Source organism: Aptenodytes patagonicus, chromosome 1 (assembly GCF_965638725.1).
Source record: "Aptenodytes patagonicus chromosome 1, bAptPat1.pri.cur, whole genome shotgun sequence".
Classification (NCBI taxonomy): domain Eukaryota; kingdom Metazoa; phylum Chordata; class Aves; order Sphenisciformes; family Spheniscidae; genus Aptenodytes; species Aptenodytes patagonicus.
This window is the reverse complement of record NC_134949.1, coordinates 194,703,429-194,724,857: the sequence shown is the minus strand read 5'-3', so window position 1 is coordinate 194,724,857 and position 21,429 is coordinate 194,703,429. Positions and strand designations below refer to the sequence as shown.

General features: G+C 37.8%; 2 protein-coding genes across 4 annotated transcripts in view; one reads left to right on the top strand and one right to left on the bottom strand.

Moving 5' to 3' along the window:
- GTF2F2 (general transcription factor IIF subunit 2) overlaps positions 1–21,429 on the bottom strand; it is a 98,366-nt gene that overhangs the window by 63,394 nt on the left and 13,543 nt on the right. The window contains exon 5 of one of the 2 annotated variants that reach the window (XM_076363594.1): positions 16,429–16,464. The exons of the other annotated variant lie outside the window; for it this stretch is intronic. Coding sequence (XP_076219709.1) covers positions 16,429–16,464 — 36 coding nt within the window. The remainder of the gene's footprint in view (positions 1–16,428; positions 16,465–21,429) is intronic. 2 annotated transcript variants of the gene reach the window in all.
- Positions 986–3,491, top strand: KCTD4 (potassium channel tetramerization domain containing 4). 2 transcript variants are annotated; one of them, XM_076363575.1, is made up of 2 exons: positions 986–1,041; positions 2,075–3,491. In XM_076363575.1, exon 2 carries the CDS (start codon positions 2,258–2,260, stop codon positions 3,029–3,031), a length of 774 nt encoding a protein of 257 aa, XP_076219690.1. In that variant the 5' UTR covers positions 986–1,041; positions 2,075–2,257; the 3' UTR covers positions 3,032–3,491. The 2 variants fall into 2 exon arrangements, with proteins under 2 accessions (XP_076219690.1, XP_076219682.1); XM_076363567.1 differs by having other exon boundaries at positions 2,044–3,491.

Below are 21,429 nucleotides of genomic sequence, written 5' to 3'. Positions count from 1 at the left end.
GATCTCCACAGAGTGTATTTCCCACATCAAATCGCTTTTGAATATTTTATCATACAAACCACTAAAATGATTTTGCATGATCTTTCAAAGAATACTTACTCGTTCACAAAAGTGGAAAATCTCAACTGCAAGTGTTAGAACATTCAGATGATGATGAGCATGAAAAACTAAGTGAGCAGATACTGTTCTGTAACTGCTGTCTCTTAAAATGTAGACAGCTTAGCTGGCCATGAAGAATTTCATATCCTTTACAAATCCCAGCTCTCCTTGGAAATCCCTACTTATTTGTGCCAAGACATTCCTAGTTCAGCTTCAAAGTATTTCAAGATCACTGTGTAAGATGAAAGCACCACAAAAATCATTCTCTTAGGGTTTAACAGACACTAAGATGGTTCAACACTAGCTATGCACGATCTAAGAACATTAACTGAATTTTCCATTACTTGACAATAAACTAAATTTGCATGGATGTCTCCTGTAATGGATATTTCATACTTGAAACTAATTGGCTCTTTCCTTTTCTCAATTATTCACTCAGTAATTGTGAAAGGAGTTAATTTTGAAAAAGTCTAAATGTTTAAAAATTAGAAACTGATTGAAATCTCTTTGACTGAAGTTATGCTAAACGTATCAACGGCATCAAAGAGTTAAAATTAAAACCATGACTAATTCCTGATAAATCAAATCTAATGAATAATATCTGCTTCATATATCACATACAGCAGCAGAAAAAAATAGCGTATCAGTGTTAGGGATACCCTGGCAAGGAGAATAGCGAGTAAAAAAAGTGCATTTATTTCTACTAGATTCAGTTATCAATTAATAAAATATTATAGTGATGGCTCTACAGTATCGATAAACAGCCTGTTTATAGAGACAGTGGGAGCAGTAGGAATAAAATATTTAGAAATAGAGCAGAAGAATTTACAGAAGAATAATCTGACTTTTCACTGCTAATCGGGCAAAACGGGAGATATCTACCTCTGAAGTGAAAAATACATCCCGAAAAAGATAGGACCTCCTCTCCAGGTCCAGCCCAAGGTAAGTGCTTACTCCCGGCTGTGCTGAGGAATGCATGCTGCGGCTCCCGCCCGCTCCCCAAGGAAACGCACACAGCAATGTGTGGAGAGCTTTCCCTTTCCTGCTCCAAGCTGCAAATGTTTAAAGGGGAAACCTTTTCTAAGAGGCAACCGAGAGCGAGCCTCAAAGCACAGATTCATGGAGAGAAGACAGCCATTTGATTCAAGCGTGCTCTGCCGATGTTTCCCCCCTCCCCATACCCAAGTGTTGCTAAGCTATAATGTTATGTGATGTTCAAAGCTATCTGTAGGCACACTAACCCTTTGTTCTGCAGGGCAGCTGAGTTGTTCTATCGAGAAAGAACGAACTGATGATAGACAGCCTTGGTGACTTAAAAAAAATCACTGATATAAACAGTAAATCTCTCTAAAACAGTTTTTATCTGTGGCACAGAAAAAGGCAAAAAGCAGAACCTAATCAGACCGCAGTTCTTGCGTTGGTGCGGATACTCCCATCGACTGCAAATGGAGGCTTTCACCACAAACTTAAAACAGTCAGACCAAAAAGTCCTCAGCACCACTTCCAGAGTATCTTCTGTGAAAACATCTTACCACTGCACACGTGTCTGATAAATGAGGAGTACGTATGTGCACGCACTCCACAGACGACACCCCCCTTGTACAGACAGGGACACCTTTCCTTTCAGTGTTGTCCTGCTGTATGCATCAGGTACTGTAATTGGTACCAAAAAAATGTGAAAAGACGCTTTGTGAAAATTAAAATCCTTGAAACATAAATGAAGCTATCTGTTTAACACTGTAAGCACGAAATATGAGTTGGCTAGCTGATACTACATATACATCTTATTTTTAATACTTTAAGGTGTCATTTAGAATAGTAGTATGCATTTCTGTGAATAACCCCCAAACTATGTAAACTTCCTAGACTTAAAGGAAAGAAAGAGACAAACAGTTGTTATACCCTTCTTCCCTTACACAGTTAAATGCAAATTCTCCTTTACAGTCATATTCCTGATATCTCCCTGCATACACAGCTGATACGCCACCTACTGCAAACCCGAGCTGACAGTCGAAGCAATGCTAGCAGCATTTCTATTCCAACATTGTGCCGGAGCTGAATAAAGGTGCTTTAAAAAAAAAAAAAAAAAAAAAAAAAATCTCTTTGCAAGCTGACAAGAACAAAGCAAGATAGCTGGCTTTTTGTCCTAGCTTCGATAATGGAGAGAAAAATAAATAGAAGAGAAAAGGAATGCGAAGAAAAACACAGCAACTCTGAAGGCTCTGAGCAAGAGAAGGACTATAAAACGTCTCTGATTACTCTGAATGTTGGTGGCTATCTATATATCACACAAAAACAGACACTAACCAAGTATCCAGATTCTTTTCTGGAAGGGATCATAAACGGAAAAATAATGTGCCCATTCGATGCAGACGGTCATTACTTCATAGACAGAGATGGACTCCTTTTCAGACACATTCTCAACTTCCTACGAAATGGAGAACTTCTTCTACCAGAAGGGTTTCGAGAAAATCAACTTTTGGCACAAGAAGCAGATTTTTTCCAGCTTAAGGTACTCTCGGATGCAGTGAAATCAAGGTGGGAGAAGGAACAGCTAGCATCTCGAGAGACTACTTTCCTGGAAATAACTGACAGCCACGACCGTTCACAAGGACTTAGAATCTTTTGTAATGCTCCTGATTTCATTGCAAAAATCAAATCCAGAATTGTACTGGTGTCCAAAAGCAGGCTGGACGGATTTCCGGAGGAGTTTTCAGTATCTTCAAATATTATTCAATTCAAGTACTTCATAAAGTCTGAAAACGGTACACGACTGGTACTGAAGGAGGACAACACCTTTGTCTGCACCCTGGAAACTCTTAAGTTTGAGGCTATAATGATGGCTTTAAAATGTGGATTTAGACTGCTGACCAGTCTGGATTGTTCGAAAGGGTCAATTGTTCACAGTGATGCACTTCATTTTATCAAGTAATCACAAAGGCAAAGGAAACGAGCATGCAGCCAGTAAACCTCCTTGACCTGCAGCCTCCTGGCATCACAAATAATGTATCTAACTAGCCTTGTACCACAGAGCTCGACTGCTAATCAACTGATGTGAGCTAATGGTATGTAAATCTCATCATGACATCCATCTCTGGCTTACTTAAGCTGAATGAAAATTTTATGCCTGAATTTAATAAAAATTATCTGCTAAACATTGTAAACATAGATTGAATGCTTTATGCTATTTGTAATAGATGTTTTCTCGATGCTGTCTTTCAACCAGAGTCTAGCTGAATTTTTGTGTACTTGTATGACTAACATTCATACACCTAACTGCTCTGCTGAACAGCAGTGAGAGTATTTTCATATAATAAGCAGGCTTAAAATATGTTTTGCTTATAACAAATTCAGAATGGATTTTAACTGGAATAAAAGATTTTGAATGTTCATTAGTGTTTATGCTAATCTATTGTACTGAATTTGCAAAAGACGAGATTGCAAGAGGGTTTAAAATTAATCAACTTGATTTTAGAGTTAAATGATTTCTCAACTCACTTAAAACCAAATTTACAGCTGTGTTACTACATTAATAACAATTGCCAAAAACATGTAAAGCAACAAAATAATGCTGGAGAGATTAGTTCTGTTATGGGAAATGAGTTGAATCTGCACAGAATGTTATATTTTCTAATTATATATACATATCAAATGGCTAATAAAAATATTTGACATAAAGTTTCATGTAACAGGTTTCCAGTAATGACATCCTACAATGCTAAAGACACTATTTCCTACTAGTCATTTGTGCTGGTAAGGAAAGGAAATGAACAGAGCCCCTGCTTTGCACAATGGCTTACTAAAAGCAACTAGTACTATTAGTTTTGAATAAACCACCTGCTGACATTTAAGATGCATCACTAAGTAATAGAATAAATACCTTCTTTCTCCTCATCTCCACTATTTATCACATCTTTTCATATATATTTTAAAGAAAGTTTTAATAGCTTCTATGGAACAACTGTAACTAATTTAACCACAAGCATTACAAACCAGTCACTCCGCAAAAGTGGACTGAAAAATCATCACAAAAGGCAAAAAGAAGCTGCACTAACTCTAAGTTTAAGCTTTGTCCATCATTGAACCCAACCATCATTCACAGCTCAAATGAACCCAAAATTCAAGTAAAATGCTATTAAAGAAAGAAAACACAACCAAGTAGTTTCTCAACTTTCCCAAAACATCAATTTTGTATAGAGAAAAAAAAAATACTAAGAATGTCAACAAAATGCAGTACAATCCATGCTAGAAGTGACAAGTGAGGAAAATAGCTAACACAAGACAGGCTGAGAACAGTTTTCTTTCGGATTTTAGAAGGAACAAATCCATCCTTAGTAGTACTGGGAACGCAAACACAAGGTCCACTTACCCTTCACCGTGAAATTCTATTTCACTTGTAACATACAATAGGTGGTGTTAACTGGGTCCCTTGCCCGAGTTGAATTAAGAGAGGGACTCTACATCTCCAGACCAGGCAGCAGTGACTGAAACATACACCAATATTATTTTATCAAATGGGGAAATCCAACCTCTCCAGAATACTCCATCAGACTGAACCCGCTATCTAGAAACGATGAACTTTTCTATCCAGTCCCCATGTTACAGACTTATGGATCGTAAAAGATGTGGTTCTAAGTGGAACTTTTCCAAACTGAACTGTTTAAAAATCAGATCGCTCCACTTTTCAGGCATACACGCTGAAGAACTGTTCATGTATCCCAAAACTTCTCTGAGTTTGTCCAAATGCATTAACTGTCTACAAACAAGATATATATAGTAAAATACAATTCTTTACATACTTCTTTTACACTCCTAGGCCATCCCAGCCAGAACTCCATCACTGTGTGTCATCCTTCCTCCCTTCGCCCCCCAAGTTATTTTCAAATTGATATCCTAAAAAAAATTCCTTATTAACCACTAATCTTGTACACACAAGAATCTCTAGGACTTCTGTGAAAAGTAAAAGTGAAAGCTCCCCTAAAAGAAATCCAAAATCCTGCTGATCTTCTAGGACAAGAACTACAAACACCATCACACAGAACAACTACATGAAAAGCCCTTTGTGGACATAATTCTCAACATGAGCAAGAAAAAGTGACAAGACAGTCTAAAAAAGCTCCACAACTAATCTGCAAGTTTTAAAGAAGCATGCTCTCACTGCTGTCAAATACACAGCCTGCATAAGCACAAAGTCTGGAGGAGGCTGTTGCTCCTAGGATGTCAAATCATCCATTTTCACTTAAACGCTTTTGGTTATAACCTTCACTTCTAATGGATCTTTGATTGAGATTTAAAATGCCATTGCAGTTGAAAAGAAAAAAAGAAAAATAGCAAAAATCAATTTTGATTTCAAACAATTAATATACTTATATGTTAATTAAAATATACTGTGGTTGCTTGCCTTTCAGTTGGGCTCTTAGGATGCCCAATATCAAGAAAACGTTAGCACTTTAGTACAGAAAGCAGTACCAGTTTTTCATCATAGCATGACTTCACTCATGAAAAAGCAGTAGAGAACTTGATGGTTCTGCACTTATTATAGAAAATACTTCCGGAATATAAGCTATTCACAAGCTAGTAATCACAGGTAAAATTCAAACCATCTGGAATATCTTCTAAGAACAGTCTATAGCTATTCTTAAAAGATTTACTAGAAAGCTTTTATTTGCCAGGCCCTTGGTTTAGAGTACCTACTTCCCTCTTAATCTATATAAAAGAAAGAGCACTTGAAATTCCTTTTTTTTTTTTTTTAAGTGAAAAATGTACATCTCTAATCACTAGTAAAAAAAAATTTGTGGATTTTTTTTTTAATTTAAACCTCAATGATTCATTATGTTAAGCACTTTTCACTGCATTTTTTTTTTTATTTCTGTGTAAATAACACTGACATCTATGGCATACATGTCAAGTCATGTGCTGTAACACTAACTTCAATCTTGTCGTCTTTTCCCATTTTCATGAGCACTCACACATTTCTACAAGCATCAGAGTTTGAAATTTTTACGTGCCATCTCTGATTGAAGGCGCATCACTCAGCCATTTGATTCGCGTAACAGAAACAGAAGGAAGATGGGGATGACAAAATCATTCTCTTCCCTGTTCACACTGAACAAACCCACAACTACATTGAATCACATCATATCAGCTACAATCAAGATGCTTCAAACTAGTTATGAACCTGAATAATTTTTCAAACCAGGGTGGGGGAGTGTCTTGCTTTGGTATATGAACAAAATGACCACGTAAAACTTCCATACCGTGCATAATGTTTCCTTTTTACTCTGCAAATATATTCAATATAACAAATATATTGTACATACGTTCAGTCACTCAGGTAGATGCATGTGTTCCACCACTGTAGGCTGTGCCAGAAAAGGTACCGAGTTATACATCAGTTACCTTTTCTGTCTTTTCTTTAAGGTTGGAAATTGCATATTTAACACTACTATGACAATGAGAAAGCTGCAAAATCAAGTGCTGAAGTCAGAAATACTAACAGTTGTTCTAACAACATTACTTGAATATGATGTGCATGCAAAGTATTTCTATCATCTTTCTCTCATTATGAGTTGGATCACAATGAACTTCGCAACAGTCCTACAAGTATCAGGAAAGAACAGCAATTTCCATAATTTCTCTGATGATCTTCAATTGCTCCGGTAGGAGTAAAAAGGAACTTCCTCCCCCTTCCCCAAGGAGGAACTTAACCTGCTCCCACGCAGGTCAGCTCCTCTTGCCTCCCTGCCCACCTTCTCCGGTGAGAAAAAAGGCCACTAAGCAGACAATTCAGAAGGGACAGAGGGAGCTGAAGGCAGGACTGATGCCATACACTAAAAAAAAAAAAAAAGAATATCCCCACCCCTATGAGTTCCCTGAATGACTGCTCATGAAAAAGCAGTGCCAAATTGACCAAAATACCCGTTGTATTCTCTCCTCCCACACTTGTACGCCCATCTTTTCCTTTGGTAGAGAAGCCAATGGCTCTTTTATCATGCTTGGCAGTACACTGGCATAGTTATCACCTATTTGTTCTTTTTCCTACATAAGGACAAAACATAAGAGTGGCTGCATTATATCAGGCCAAGGTCTATCTAGCCCAGTGTCCCCTGGTGACTGTGAACTGTTTCCATCCCCTGATCCTTCACATCTCTGGGCAGAATTCCCATTTTTGACGCTTTGACCCTCACATCCTTCCCCTTATCTTGTCTTCCTCCCACATCATACAGCTACTTTTCATTTTTCTTTCACCGTACCCCTCCCTTTCACCAGGAGGGCTGTGGGGCTTTGTCAGGGTTGGGCAGCAGCCTGACTCAAGAGGAGAAATCAGCAAAGACAGTGGCCAAAAGCAGAAGCCTGGAAAGAATATAAGAACCAGAAAAAAACATACACAATGAATCTCCCTTGAAGTATTCCCTCAGTCTCCAGCCACTTACTGCCCAGTGACTTCTAGAGGCAGATGTGGTTTCTTGGAGGTAGCCTTGAGGCTGTGAAATACGCAGGCTGTGCAACAAGGTCAAATTACAGCTCCAACTCTGCACCTTCAGTACCTGCTCACCCAGTAACCAGTGTTCCACAGCATCATAATTGCATTATTGACATTTTCAAAAATTCATGTCTTATTTTTAATTGTGTTTTTGCATTTGTACCTATTACAACTGTGTATGACAATTGGTTGCTTCTTTTCTACAGTAGTTAATATTTCTGTAGATCCTAACGGGAAAAAAGAATTACATCATCATTTGCAGCAATCAGTGGCATTGTTTTTTTTCACCTCTTTCTTAAAAGTATTACAAGGTTTCCATTCAATAAGATGGGAACAGCTTAAGAAAATTATCTTCCTCCTTCTCTCCCCGTTACTATACAAGCAGAATAAGGGCAGGCAACAAATACTACAGTTTAATAACGGCAATGCCTCATCCATGAATTTATTTGCGTAGAAGGGTCATGTTGCCCTAATTCTGTTGACTAATGAATCAGGACTGGGGATGAAGGGGACGAGTTAACTTTGGTCTATGACAAAATAAATATTATTTTCTTAGGCTAGAATTATTTCATCTTTGCTAGATACTATTGCCTAACCCTAATTTTGTCTCCTGTCCTGCAACACAGGGCAGAAATTCTTAGATTGACAGGAAAGTGACTACTAGATAAAAAACTAAAAGTATTTTCATTTGGAGAGATAGGCTTGCGTGATTTACTAGGTTGAAACAAAAGCAATCAATAAGGCATGAGAAATTTAAGACGAGAAAACGAACATTATGGTTTTTAATTACTTTTGAAATATACTGGTACATAGGACTTACAGAATGTCTATCACGCAGAACATTGTCTCAAAACACTGCCTCTATAACCATCATCATTCACAATAAAATGCCAGAAAACGAGAAGCGCGGCAAGGACTGGGGAAGGTAGGAGGGAGATGTATGATGACACCTGAGGAACGCGGATGAGCAAGCACTTGGAAAAAGAAAGCGCAGTTGCCTTTCTTTCTGAAAGAAATTGCATAATATCCTGTAGAACTAGACAGTTGATTTCTTTTCCTAAAAATGTGTGTAATAGGAGTACCACACACAGCTAAAGCAACAGTCTCCCAAAAAGCTGTTTCTATCTGTGCTGGTTACAGTTTAACATCATTGCCATTATCATTTAACACCACACTTGTTCATTTTAAGAAAAGAATACTGCTCTGCTACTTCAGAAACAAAAACATTCACAAAACTGGTACAATAATTATAGCTGTAAACAGCAGCTACTCATTTAAAACCCTGTTAGGGCATGATGACATGCAGGTTCAACATGTTAAGGTTTCAAAACCAAGTAGTTAGAAGATGACTTTTAAAAATCGAGCCATTCTGAATGTCTGTAAACTTCTCCTGAAAATGCTAAAAATGACTATAGTATTGCCTTGTTTACTGGTGTTGTGACTTTTGGGGACATAACCTCAGTTTATAGAGTTTGTGAAACCCACAATCTTTCTGGACGTTAAAGAGGGATTCCACTAGTTCCACCCCAAGCGTTATTTCAGTTACCTGAAAAACTAGATCGCTAGGCTTTTCCAGGATACATCTTTTTTGCCTTTGGCACCACCCCACCCCCAGCTTTCAACAGCAGCTTTGTTCCAGGTATGGAAAGCCTGGCCAAAAGGAGGCGGCAGGTTTTCTTGCTTACATCTCCTGAAGGGAGATTTGGCATCCTGTGTAAGGGGGTGGCACTTCACCAGCTGCAGGAGCGCACCAAGGAGATGAGAATTCAGATTCAAAAGCCCAAGGCTGCTTACTAGGGAAATGCTCCAGGAAGATGAGGATCCAAGGGGCTTGCTAGAGCCATGGGCCTGATGCTCAGGGAAGCTTGCAGTGCCGGACTCCCTGAGCAGCGAGGATGGGGACAGAGCAGTGTGGTGAGAGAGCCTACAATACCTGAGCACTAGGAGATGAAAAGGAGGGCTGAGGGACTCCGTGTCAGTGACCATCACCTGCGGGCCTTGGTTTTATGGAGAAGGCACAGATGCCAGCACAGTGCAACACAGAGGTTGTACAAGACAAGTAACGTCTAATTATCCTGAAATTACTAAATAAAAAAATAAAAATTCTCTTTTGGCTTTTCATATGTCAGTTTTCAGAAAGGCAATTTTCTTTTTTGCAGCAGAAGTCAGAGGAATGGAGACATTCACTTCTTTTAAAATTTGTTAATAGAAAACCTCGCGCTACTAATCTATGGCTGCAGCTCCACAGAAAGCTGCTTGTTATCTCAAAGGAGGTTCTTGATTTTGTACCATAGTGAACAGATGAAGAAAAAAAAGAACAGGTCAGAGGTGGGTACAGACTCTCTCAATTAGGAAGAAAAAATTAAGCAAACAAACTAGCAGTGAACAGGCTAAGCATCAAAAAACGTAAACAGAACAAGCAACTGTAACACCAAACCCAGTCATTTATTGCCTCTCTACTACTTAAATAAAGCCTTTGGCAAGTATTAGGGATAAAGCAGTACATTTTCTCAATGCTGAAACTAGTAATCTCAGAGGAGACAAATTAAAGGTCCTGCAAGCCAGGCCGATAAGAATCAGCTAAACACAGAAAAAGGTACTCTCAGGTTAGGAATCTTATCAATACTAACTTTATCTAAGGCCTGCAGCATTGCCAGGTCTTGTGGTATTGCCAACATATTTTCTAAAATGAACAGCAAATAACCTTCTTTCCCAACAGGGCAGAATCTAACATGTAGGCTATTTTATGCCTTCTCATATGATGGTAAAAGTCCACCTCTGTAAGACTTTTCTGCCATGCACAGATGATGATTTTACAGTTTGCCCACAGAGTACAATGCAGAAATCCCTAAGACAACCTGCATGAGTAAGACAATATGCTGTAGCACAGCTACATGCTGTTCCTGCTCCTGTATCACCACAACTGTTGGCAAGATGCTGGGGCTGGAAAAGCCTTATAGCTCAGGAAGAGCACCAAATGAGCTCTGCTAGACTGTTTCCAGCCTAAAGCATACAGAAAGCTCAGGTCCTACTGTGCTGCAGCCTCCAGTGCTCTCGCAGCTGCATTTAGCAAAGGCAGAGGTAAATGACTACACACAACCTTAGAAGAGCTGCTCTTGCCTTTGCCTTCATTGCCTTCCCCCTCAAAAGTTACTTCCATGGTTAAAAAGACAAAACTTCAACTATCCCTGATGTAAGCTGTGTAACAACAGTACAGAACCGAGAAAAAAAAAGGGGGGGGGGGGAGCAGAGCCTGAGAGTAACAGTACTGGATCAGACTAAAGGTCTGCTTTGCTCAGCATCGTGACTCCAGCAAAGTGGCCAAAAGCGGATATCCGTGAAGAAGCCTAAGGACAGAGCAGCCATGTATGATTCTCCTACTGGGTATGCATCCCAGTGTCCACCAGGCTTTTGTGGCTTGGGGTCTCTTAAATCAGATGTGCTCTCAATCTTAGTACCCTTTGGTGGATTTTCTTTCACATATCTCTTTGGTCTCCTCTAAGGTAAGCCTTTAGCAAATACCACCTTCACATCCACATCTTCTGGCAAGGAATTCAATAGCTCAATTACATTCTGAGTGCAGGACCACCTCTTTTTATTTACTTTGAAACTGCCTCCTGCTAGCTTTACATCTGCTACATGCCAGTCTTGTACTGGACAAGGCAGCAAGCATTTGATCTCCCTCTGCCCCTTTGATCCATCATTCAAGGCTCTAATTTGCAATACTGCAAAGGTCTGAACCCGTCAAATGTGATCATGCTGGTAAGTGGGTGAACTGCAATAATAGGCAAAATCCCTCACAGAAGACAAACACAATTTGTGGAGTCATGATCTGCGATGCCAGGCATGGCTGAAATTCCTGGGATTTCTTGAGAGTCAGAAGGGAAGACCAAGAACTCTGATACGAGCCAAAAGCATGCTTCTGCTTAGTGCAATACCTCGACAAGCTGGACGCAGACATCGCTGAAGGACAGAATAGGCTCGTGGGATTAACTCCCACTGTTTTATATCAGGTTCTGTTCTCAGGATAGAGGCTGCATGACAATAAAAACATCAGTGCTGCTCAGGCAAACATAAATGTTAGAATATTCATACAGTATACTAAAATAAATAGCTAGACCCTAAGGACTAAGGCCATTTATGCAAGTTCTTAAAAAATTTAACTCCAGTTAGTGTTGACCTACATTAAATCCATGTCCCGTTTGCTGTTCTGCCAGTGCAATTTCCCTGATTCTCCACAATATTTATTATAACCAGTATGATAGACTTGGACTACATATATCTTAAAGCAGGAATTGTTGCTTCTTTGTGTGTTTTAACAGCTACAAATGGAGTCTCATTACTGATTACAGCTCCTGGAAAACTACTGGGAAGCTCGTATTTTAAGTTTTGTTGCATTTATCTACCAACAAAACGAGTTATATTTCCAAGACAAAAACTGTTTCTGTGGCTTGAAAATGGCAGATTCTATAACTAAGTCATCTTCAACACTGAGTTTCGAGCTAGTATTTAAGAATTACTGTTTTATTCCTCCTGATGATTACTTTTCAGTTAGAGCTTCACTTTTGAAGTATAATTAATATATGTTAACTGGTTTAAAGTGGATGAAATCAAATATGCATTTAGCAGCTTTATGCAGTTGTGTCATAACATAAGAACTCTGTGCCTTTAACAAAAAATTGCTGACTTTACTGCATGCAGTTCAGTGTATCAAAGTGCTTACACTGAATTTCAAATATTCCATGTATAATCAACACCTGAATTTTTTTTATTGCAATATCAAAAAATGAAGTGTGATCCACAGACAATTCAAGTGCTGTATATTTGTGTCTGCACGTACATTCACAATTGGCAAAACTTTAATACTAGGTTCACACTGTATTGTCTGCAGCAGCTCAGACAATTTATTCCTTTTACCCAAAGTCAAATCCGAAATAGTCCCAGTGGTGCCCCTCTCTTCACTGGAAGGCATTTTGTATTACTCACTGGCAGGTTTAGGTAAAGAGATGACTAACACCTTGTCCAAAAGCATGTTAAGTACTGAAGGCTGCTATTTGCTATAAACTTATGTCAAAGACTTTAAGAGATGAAATTTGGATACAACAGGAGTTCAATTGGTTTGAAGAAGGTTCAGGAATTTCAACTACTAGGTTGCACGTAACAGTCCTTAATGTACACATTCTTGAAGACAAAGGTGCATCTGTAGTTTGTGTACAGACCTGATACATCCCCCCCACCCACTGAAAGAAATACTATTTTCAAAACTACATTCTCAAAGCTTAGGCAAAATCATAATCAACTGCTGCCCATGCAACTTTCCTTTAACACACTTCCACAAGGACAGTACAGAAGTACATTTGCTCTTCCATGAGAATGCATTTCTTCACCATATCATTCTCAACAGACCACACAGGCTCAGGGCAGCAGCTTCTGGGTATTTTTATTTTGGGGTGGCGGCCAGGTCACACTTTAACTGGCAGAAATGCTTGGGTTTCACAGTTTCTGTCACCACTGACGGCACTTACAGGTAGGTGCAAGAGAAGCCATAAGCAAACAGGAGCTACATACACATATTTGGGTTTAAATCACTCGCTCAGCATCGTACAGGAATAAGCAGAGTCAATTCTCATCTCTGTTTTCCTTTAGCTGAGTGTGTAATTTGCTACCCTCCTTTCACTTTTAACAAAAAACAGCCTTCAGGCACTAAACCACATTGGTTGAATCCCTGAGCACTGTTTATCATATGCACTAATCAAACAGGATTTCTGTATGGGAAAAGTGAACTAAAATTATCAAACTGCATATGCAAAAGGAGCTCAAATTTTGTTTAGGTAAACTTGTTTAAGGTATGCCTTAATTCCTAATTATTTTAACTGTAACCAAAGCATCATTCAAGATATTATGAACACTGAAAGTTTACATGGGCTCAAAAACCAACAGGGATACTTCACAGAAGGAAAATCCATGAGGGCCTGTTAAATAAAACACCAGCACCCCTGGCTTTGGATCTCTCTGAGCTGTGAATCATTAAAGGCTGGAAGAAGTATTTTGTGGAGGTATCACTATGCTTCTGTGTTGTTTTTCTACTCTTCTCAAGGCCTCTGCTATTGACCACCACTGGTGACAGGATACCAGCTACATTATCTTTGGTCTGACCCAGTATCACATCTCTCTCCAAATGGTATCAAGCAGAGTGGCAACGCTGGTAATATCTTGCCTTTTGGTAAGTGGTTTACAACCAGCCCAACAATAAATGTGATTAAAAATGTCATACATAATCCTAACGATTTACGACATAAGAAATTCTGAAGGTTGACAGTATCCTCCCAATGTAAAAATGTGGGGGAACTTTTTAAGGATGTAAATCAAAGGATTTCTGAGTGTTATTTATCTAATTCACCTCCTTTATTTACTTTCTAACTACAAATAAACCTTACATATTTTTATTACAGTAATACCTAAAAGCCGTCATTAAGGTCTTGTTATACTAAAATCCTACATAAATACATGAAAGACATCATCTTTGCCTCAAAAGTACTTCTTGTAGGCCAAGATAAAGTAGATTAACAGCAAAATGGAGCACTCAATAACCTGAATTACTTCAGAGGTAGTTTGGAAAAGGTCATCTGAGTTCCACAATGATTTTGAGAAAAAAAGTGAATAAGCAATAAGTGCAACTGATGGCTGAGTCCTCCTTTAAATGCCCCCAGTGTAACTAACTACCATCACTCAGAAATGGAATCCCCAAACAGCTTGACTCCATCAAATGGGTTTAGCACTTCATCTTGTCAGCGTATTTAAACAGCCCCCAGCATACAGTAACTCATTCTTCTGACCAAAACGAAAATACAAACAACTAAACATGTGGCCATCTTACATAATATTAGCTTTTTTTTTTTTTTACACAACCAAGAGCTAAGAGCAGACAATTCAATCATTCAAATGCAAACCCAAACTGAAACAGAAAAACCCAAAAGCCAAGCAAAACCAAGTGTGCATGCCTACAACTAAAGAACATCAGAGAAATGCAATGTAAATATAAAAATTCTGACTCAATTTAGCAGTTAAACCCTCAAGATCTGCTTTACATGCGACATCCCACAGCAGTGAGTCTCAGTTTTCAAGGGGTATAAAATACTAATCTCTAGAAAGCAGCCCTTCATAACCTTAAATGTTAATTGTGGTGCGGCTTTAATCAGAGTGAACAAGTTTTAACAAGTAACTGAGAAAAATTGCAAGTTATAAAACATACCTTGGATTCAGTACAAGTCTACAGACTATAACATTTCTAACACTAGTCTTTTGACATGCTTAAGCCAGTGTAATAAAAAGTATCTCAATATTACAAAGAATTCCCTCCTACAAAAAACAAAACCCAAACACTACTCCTAGCCAGACACAAAGTATACGCTTTTGACATTTGATGCTGAAATACAATTCAAATAAAAGAAAAAACAGACATCTCCATGTTAAAATGTCCAAAAAATTACTTTCAAGAAGACATTTTGAAAACCCACTAGCATTAGTCTTATGTTTAGGAATTGCTTTTTAAGAAAGGCAGAGGCTTGAGACTCTTTCCAGTCCATCTACTATCTCTGCCATTACCACTTACAAGTACCAGCCCAGTCCCAGCACTATTTAATCTGTGTGCATCAGAAGTAATCCTTCTACCAACACGACTGAGATTTGTCTATATATTTTGTATTAGCTGTGTCTAGTTTCCCAGGTTCACAGGCTCTTGCTAACATTAGCACTTATTTGTGCTAGTACATTAATGATATTTTTGAAACATCTCTTTCTTTAATAAAAGCAGAAAAGGGGATTTTTATTAACACTACTTGACACTGTAAAAGTCTCATGCTGTCGTGTACCTTTCTGGGAATTTCACTAATGTAAGCCCGAAGGATTTAGCAGAAGAGAAGGGAGCAGGCTAGGAACACACAGCCTCGAGAGAGCTCTGCTTGAGCTGCTGGGGAATTGCACTCGCACACACCTACGTTAGAATAAGACTTTCTGGAACGGTCTCCTTCAGTGGCTGTAAAGGAAGCCTGCACAGACTAGCTCAGACCTGAAATAAAATCTTTAGATTACTAAGGTTACCTGATGTCCTATCTGATGTAAGCATGTTGCCCATTGCACAAAAATATACTAATTGAAGGGCAATACTTTTATTTACTACTCTGAACTGTGTAAAAAAACCCAAAAACAAATGACTTTTACTACAGCAATTGCAGTTTGAGAAGCACCCTTAGAAATTTTAACCATACTTAAAGACATTGTTGGACTGACTAACATGTAACTGGTAGGTAATATCAGCGAACTAACCATTTTTGGCTCTTTCCAAAGAATTTATAAACCTTTCACAAGAAAGATTTTTTTCATTAGAAAAACTGAATAAAGTACAATACTAGAACACTATTTTTCTGACTGCTTAGTCTATGCAATTAAAATCAAATAACAAAAGATTTGGAAATTTGCTACAAACTTTCCAATCAAGAGGAAAGAATTCAAACTAAAAGATACAGACAATGAACCTACAAAAAAGAGTTGAGAAATAAAAAAAAAAAAAATCTAAAATAACATTCTAAAGAACATTACATTTCTAAAGCTCTCCCTCACCATTTTTTTCCCCCTTCATTTAAATAAAAAATTAATAATTTAAACTTTTGGTTGCAGCAGACAATTGTTCATGAAGTAATTTTTCAATTTTATGATATTCTACCCTAGAAATGTAACAAAAATTACTCCTTTTTATTTTTAATCTACCAATTTCTTGAAAAGTAAAACTGAAAAGCTGCAGTCATAAGTAATTTCTTAAGTGTTTCAAAGAAAGTGTTCACACTCACCAGTACTGCTTTCAGATTTTTCTTCTGGTTGGCTTTCTGGAAAAAAAACAAACGAAAAAAAAAGGAAACGTAATGTTTCTGTGTTGATTATTTGAAATTACATCTAAAAAGTGGGTTGCAAAGCAAAGAATGATAAATTATCATAAAAATCAGAACCACTGGGTTTGATTAATGTTTATAAATCTACTTTCTGAAGAATAATTTGCCACGGGGAGCAATAAAAAAATACCTCCTTTAGTGCCCAAACTCACAACTTAAATGAGAGAACTCCATTACACCTCTGATTGAGGTCTGCAGGAATGAAGTTACACATTTATACAAAATCAGTAGTAGGATTATACTTAAGCAATGAATAGTATCCATTTATCTCACTGGTCACTCTAGACAAATGAGTATTATTTTTGTATATTTAAAAAAAAAAAAATCAAGGTTCTGCAAAAGAATGCTCTTAATTGGCATTAGGTAAAGTTTTGAACTTGATCAACCTCTTCTCTACCCCTTCTGCAGATCATGCAAGGACTTATTTCTTCAATCTTTTCCCTTTCTGATCATTGGCCCTCAAATGGTACTATAGCCCAACTTGTTAGGTACAAAAAGGACACATAATCAGAGACATCTCCTGTTCCACAGAGCAGAGAATCAAAGTACGTATGAAGGAAAAACCTAGACACAAGCGGTGCAGACTGACTTGCCAAGAAATTATCACTTGGGTGAATGGCAGAGTCAGATTCAGAAACAGCTTTCTGCATGAAATTCCAATCCCACATTTGAAGAAATGGCAGCCGGCGGATGTATTTTGGTAAACTGAGTTCTAACACTTACCAAGTCCTATGAAATTAAACCCCTACATAAATTTGTCAACATGAAATTTGACTGCTCCTCCTATATTTCTCCTTTTTATGCATCTTCTAAGGTAGAGAATAAAAAGAACATTTTCACTTATCTGAAATACAGTTAAAAATGGTAAAATATACTTGTTCTTAGCTTTCAACTCAGACATGTCACAGCTATCATTACAGACTATTTACTTACAGGCAAGAGTGAATTACTGCTCTAACTCGAAGGGTAATTTTTGAGCTCAGTTAGTTTGATCATTTCTGCCATTTACAGGCTGGGTATTAACAGAACTGAAAACACAAAATATTTTACAAAACCTTTTTCTTGCCACTGATTCTTGCTGGCTTTCATGGCTGATGGCCCTGTTTACTCATTGAGATGGCTGACAGCCTGAGGACTAATGCAAATGGAAAAAGCAGTGCCTCACAGATCCTTCTTTCTTTACCAGTGGCTGTCCTCAGTCTTAGCAGCCGAAGGCATGTGCTTTCTCACTGAGAAAACATCATTATATGGCCTCTTCCCACCCATGAGCCTTCACAAAGCGAGTTAAGATCCCTGCCAACTTTCAGATATACATGCAAGATAGCCTGTTTGCTGAAAAACATGTATTTTCTCATTGACCTTTTTTTGTGTGTATTTAGCACATTTACAGCATAATGTTATTACCCAACCAATATCCTAACTCAGTTGTAACTTAATTAAGGAAACATTCAGTACACACACAAGAAGCAAAGAGGACATAATGAAGAACGTGCAAACATACTAAGATATCAACGCCTGCCTGGACTGAGATGTAAGCAGCAGCTAGATTTAAAGCTGGGTTTTTTTAACTCTGTTTCAATGAAAAGACTAGCTACCTAGCCAAAACTACTGCATAAGACACCACACTTAAAAGTTGTTAATGGCATCTCTGATTCAAATAACAATAAATGTATATCATGTCTACAGGGGGAGTGTGTGTGTTCGCTTGTATGTAGCAACAGAATCTGCCCTCAACAGCAGAGACAAAAAAAAAACCAGACAAAATTCAAGCCTTGCAAAAAAGTGGATTTTTTTTTTTCTCATCATTAGACAACTTGTTTTTGTTATGATTAGGTCACAAGTCTCTGCTTCAAAAATCTTCTCAGTACTAATATCACGAAGAAGGTAAAGGAAGTTTTACTATGTCTACTCAATATATTTTATCAATGCAGACTACAGCTGCTGAGTCTCCTCCACAACATGCAAGATTCACAGATAAATGTCAACGGGTTGGGATTGGTTGGTTGGAGTTTTTTTGTTGTGTTTTTTTGGGGGGAGGAGGTTGGGGTGGTTTGGGGGGGGTAGTTTTGTTTTGGTTTTTTTACACATACATCAGTGAGACTGAAAAAAACAAAGAAATTTAAAGTTACTGAAGTAGGCAGAAAGCCAATTCTATTCCCATCACACTGAGCCCATTCTAACATCCCATATATTTTGTGCATTATATCCTCAATTGTTTAAATTTGTACAGGAATTAACAGTCTATAGTTTTAATAACAAAAATGAAAAGAAAATTAGGAGCTTACCCCTGCCAGCCAGCTGAACCCACTTTACAGTAATTTGTTAATCCTCACAACACTCATATGAACTAAGTAAATAAAGATCATTTCCATTTTTTAGAGATGGAGAAGAGAGATGATGTAAGCAGTCGCAGTTATTTTCTAAATGGACCGTATGTCACAATAATACATACAAAATCTTGACCCATCAAAATGCTGTCTGTAATTAGACTAGCTTGAGTCACATATTCTGCTTTTCTGATCATGGGTTGCATCTTCTTTATGATCCTCACAAATATTTGGAAATTTGCATAAATGCTAGAGATCTGAAAGGCTGCCGTTGCTTCTATTTCTTTTGATCGTGAGGCTGCTGATAGGTCTTCCTCTTCTGCTAACAGCAGTCCATAAAAGATTGAAGTACATAAAGGAACAAAGAAGCATTAAGTAAGACCCCAAAGCATTTTGGAGACCGGAATGTGTGGTTAAGTGACAGCCTGAACAAATAGAGACAATTGGAAAGTACTGTTAAAGTAGGCAGGTATACATCAAAACTCCTCAGCAGGCAAAGCTAAGACGGCAGAATGATGAGGGAGGGCGTTTATTTCCTAAATAAGAGTTTGATGAAAAATTTGAGAAGTCAAACATTCATCTAGTAAGATTAGAAGTAGTATCACAAGGCATCAAGATTCTGAGCACTATGTATTTTACTGGAAATAATTAAATGTAATTATAGGAGTAACTGCTTTAATGAAAGAAAGAAACATCTTTCCAGGATTTTTATTAGTGTTTCTTCCCTTCACATTTCTTTAAATGGCTGGATATATCTGATATTTCAAAATACAAATATACAAAATACAGAATACAAACCTCTGAATATTCATTTTCACTGGAATACAATCACGCATTGTAAGTTACATAGTAGGCGTGATTGATGTACAAACTCAGAAAAGGTCCTTTCATATATGAGAAGCTGTATAAAGGAAAAAAAAACACAACCCAAAACAAGGGAGAATATTCAAGGGGTGTGGTAATAAAGGAGCTGTTCTAAGGTATATAGGCAGTTATGTGTATTATTGAACAGGAATACAAAAAAATTGAATTTCACGAATTGAGATTCAGAAAGAAGAGAAGACTCGGAAAACTGGAGAAGAACGCAGTGTTAAGAGCCAGCAATCTTCCGTGAAGCATGAAACAGTGAAACAATCCATGCATGAATGCTGCTCAGAAACAAAGGTCTGGTAGCCATTCTGTCAATGGAATTCTCTAAACACTTTTTACTTTCAGTAAGACGGAACGAGCATGAAGGAGTTTAAAGTCACTAAAATAGACATTAAGGCAATCCCACTTATGAAGGGGGAGTTATGAAGATATATTCAAAATTTCAATAAAATGAGTCATCTCACCTAACTTTGCAGAAATATCTTATACTTTATTTGTGCCTGCAGTGTAAAATGTTCCTCTCCACCCATCAGTCCTTTAGTTAGGGATGCAATTGCCTGCCAAGGTCTATATTTTCCCAAGTCACATTAGTAGCACATTTTTCCAAGAACTAGCTCAATAAGAAACATTTATCATTAACTATAACATAGCTGTATTTTTTATTTCTATTTAGAGCCAGCAATCCTAAACTACCTACTGGCAGAAAAATTAAGCAACAGGCAATTAAAGCAGTAAGGGAATTAATTTATAATCACAATCAGAAAAGTTTGCTGTTAGATGTTTAACAAAAGCATGTTCCCACTCCTTCAACCAAGAAAGAAACGGTCAAATTATAGCACTTCCTTATGCCAGGGTGTCTGCCAGTAGGAAGCTCAGAAAAAAACAATTTTAACCAAACACACCCTATATCAAGCCCACGACCTGCCCCTAGATAGTTCTTAGCTATACACGTGTAAGAAAAATTCATTTTGTTCAATACAACACATTGAAATATATGCAAAATGCTCCTTTCCTCCCGCCCAAAAAATTACAGCTATGATAGCTGATGACAAAGATAAGATAAAATGACTGGAAGCACAAATAGTATTGTTGCATAGCAACTGTTGATGTACATATGGTGATGTTTATGGAACAGAATGTAGTTCATATTTAATGCAGAAATAATACTGAAACCAGCCTAGACAGCAAGAGACAACTGTGCTTTGGATCCCTCTGCAGCCATCACAGAAGCCACACTTCCCGCCAGCTTTGCTAAACCGATGTTCAGGAACACCACTGCAGGTCTTAGTGATTTGCCCAGCAATGAAGACGCAATGTCTCACATGTGCAAACAGCCTCGCAAAGGAAGTCAGGAGGTATTTTGCAACTAGTACTTTCGGAGTGCATTGTACTACTCTGTATTATTCATTAGAGCTATTTCAAAATACAGAAATAGGAAAAAAAAAGAAACAGGAGAAACCCCAGAGTTAGTCTAAACAGAAAGTACACCATGTGTGAAAGCCACCATAGACCAGATTTTTAATAGTAACTGGGATGGCATCCACTTTATCCAGCTTTGTATTAGAATAGAGTTTAATTTGTGTTTGAATTTATGTATTGGTTGTATCCAACACATAGAATAGAATAGAGCAGACCAGACCATTTCAGCTGGAAGGAACCTACAATGATCACCTAGTCCTACTGCCTGACCACTTCACAGCTGACC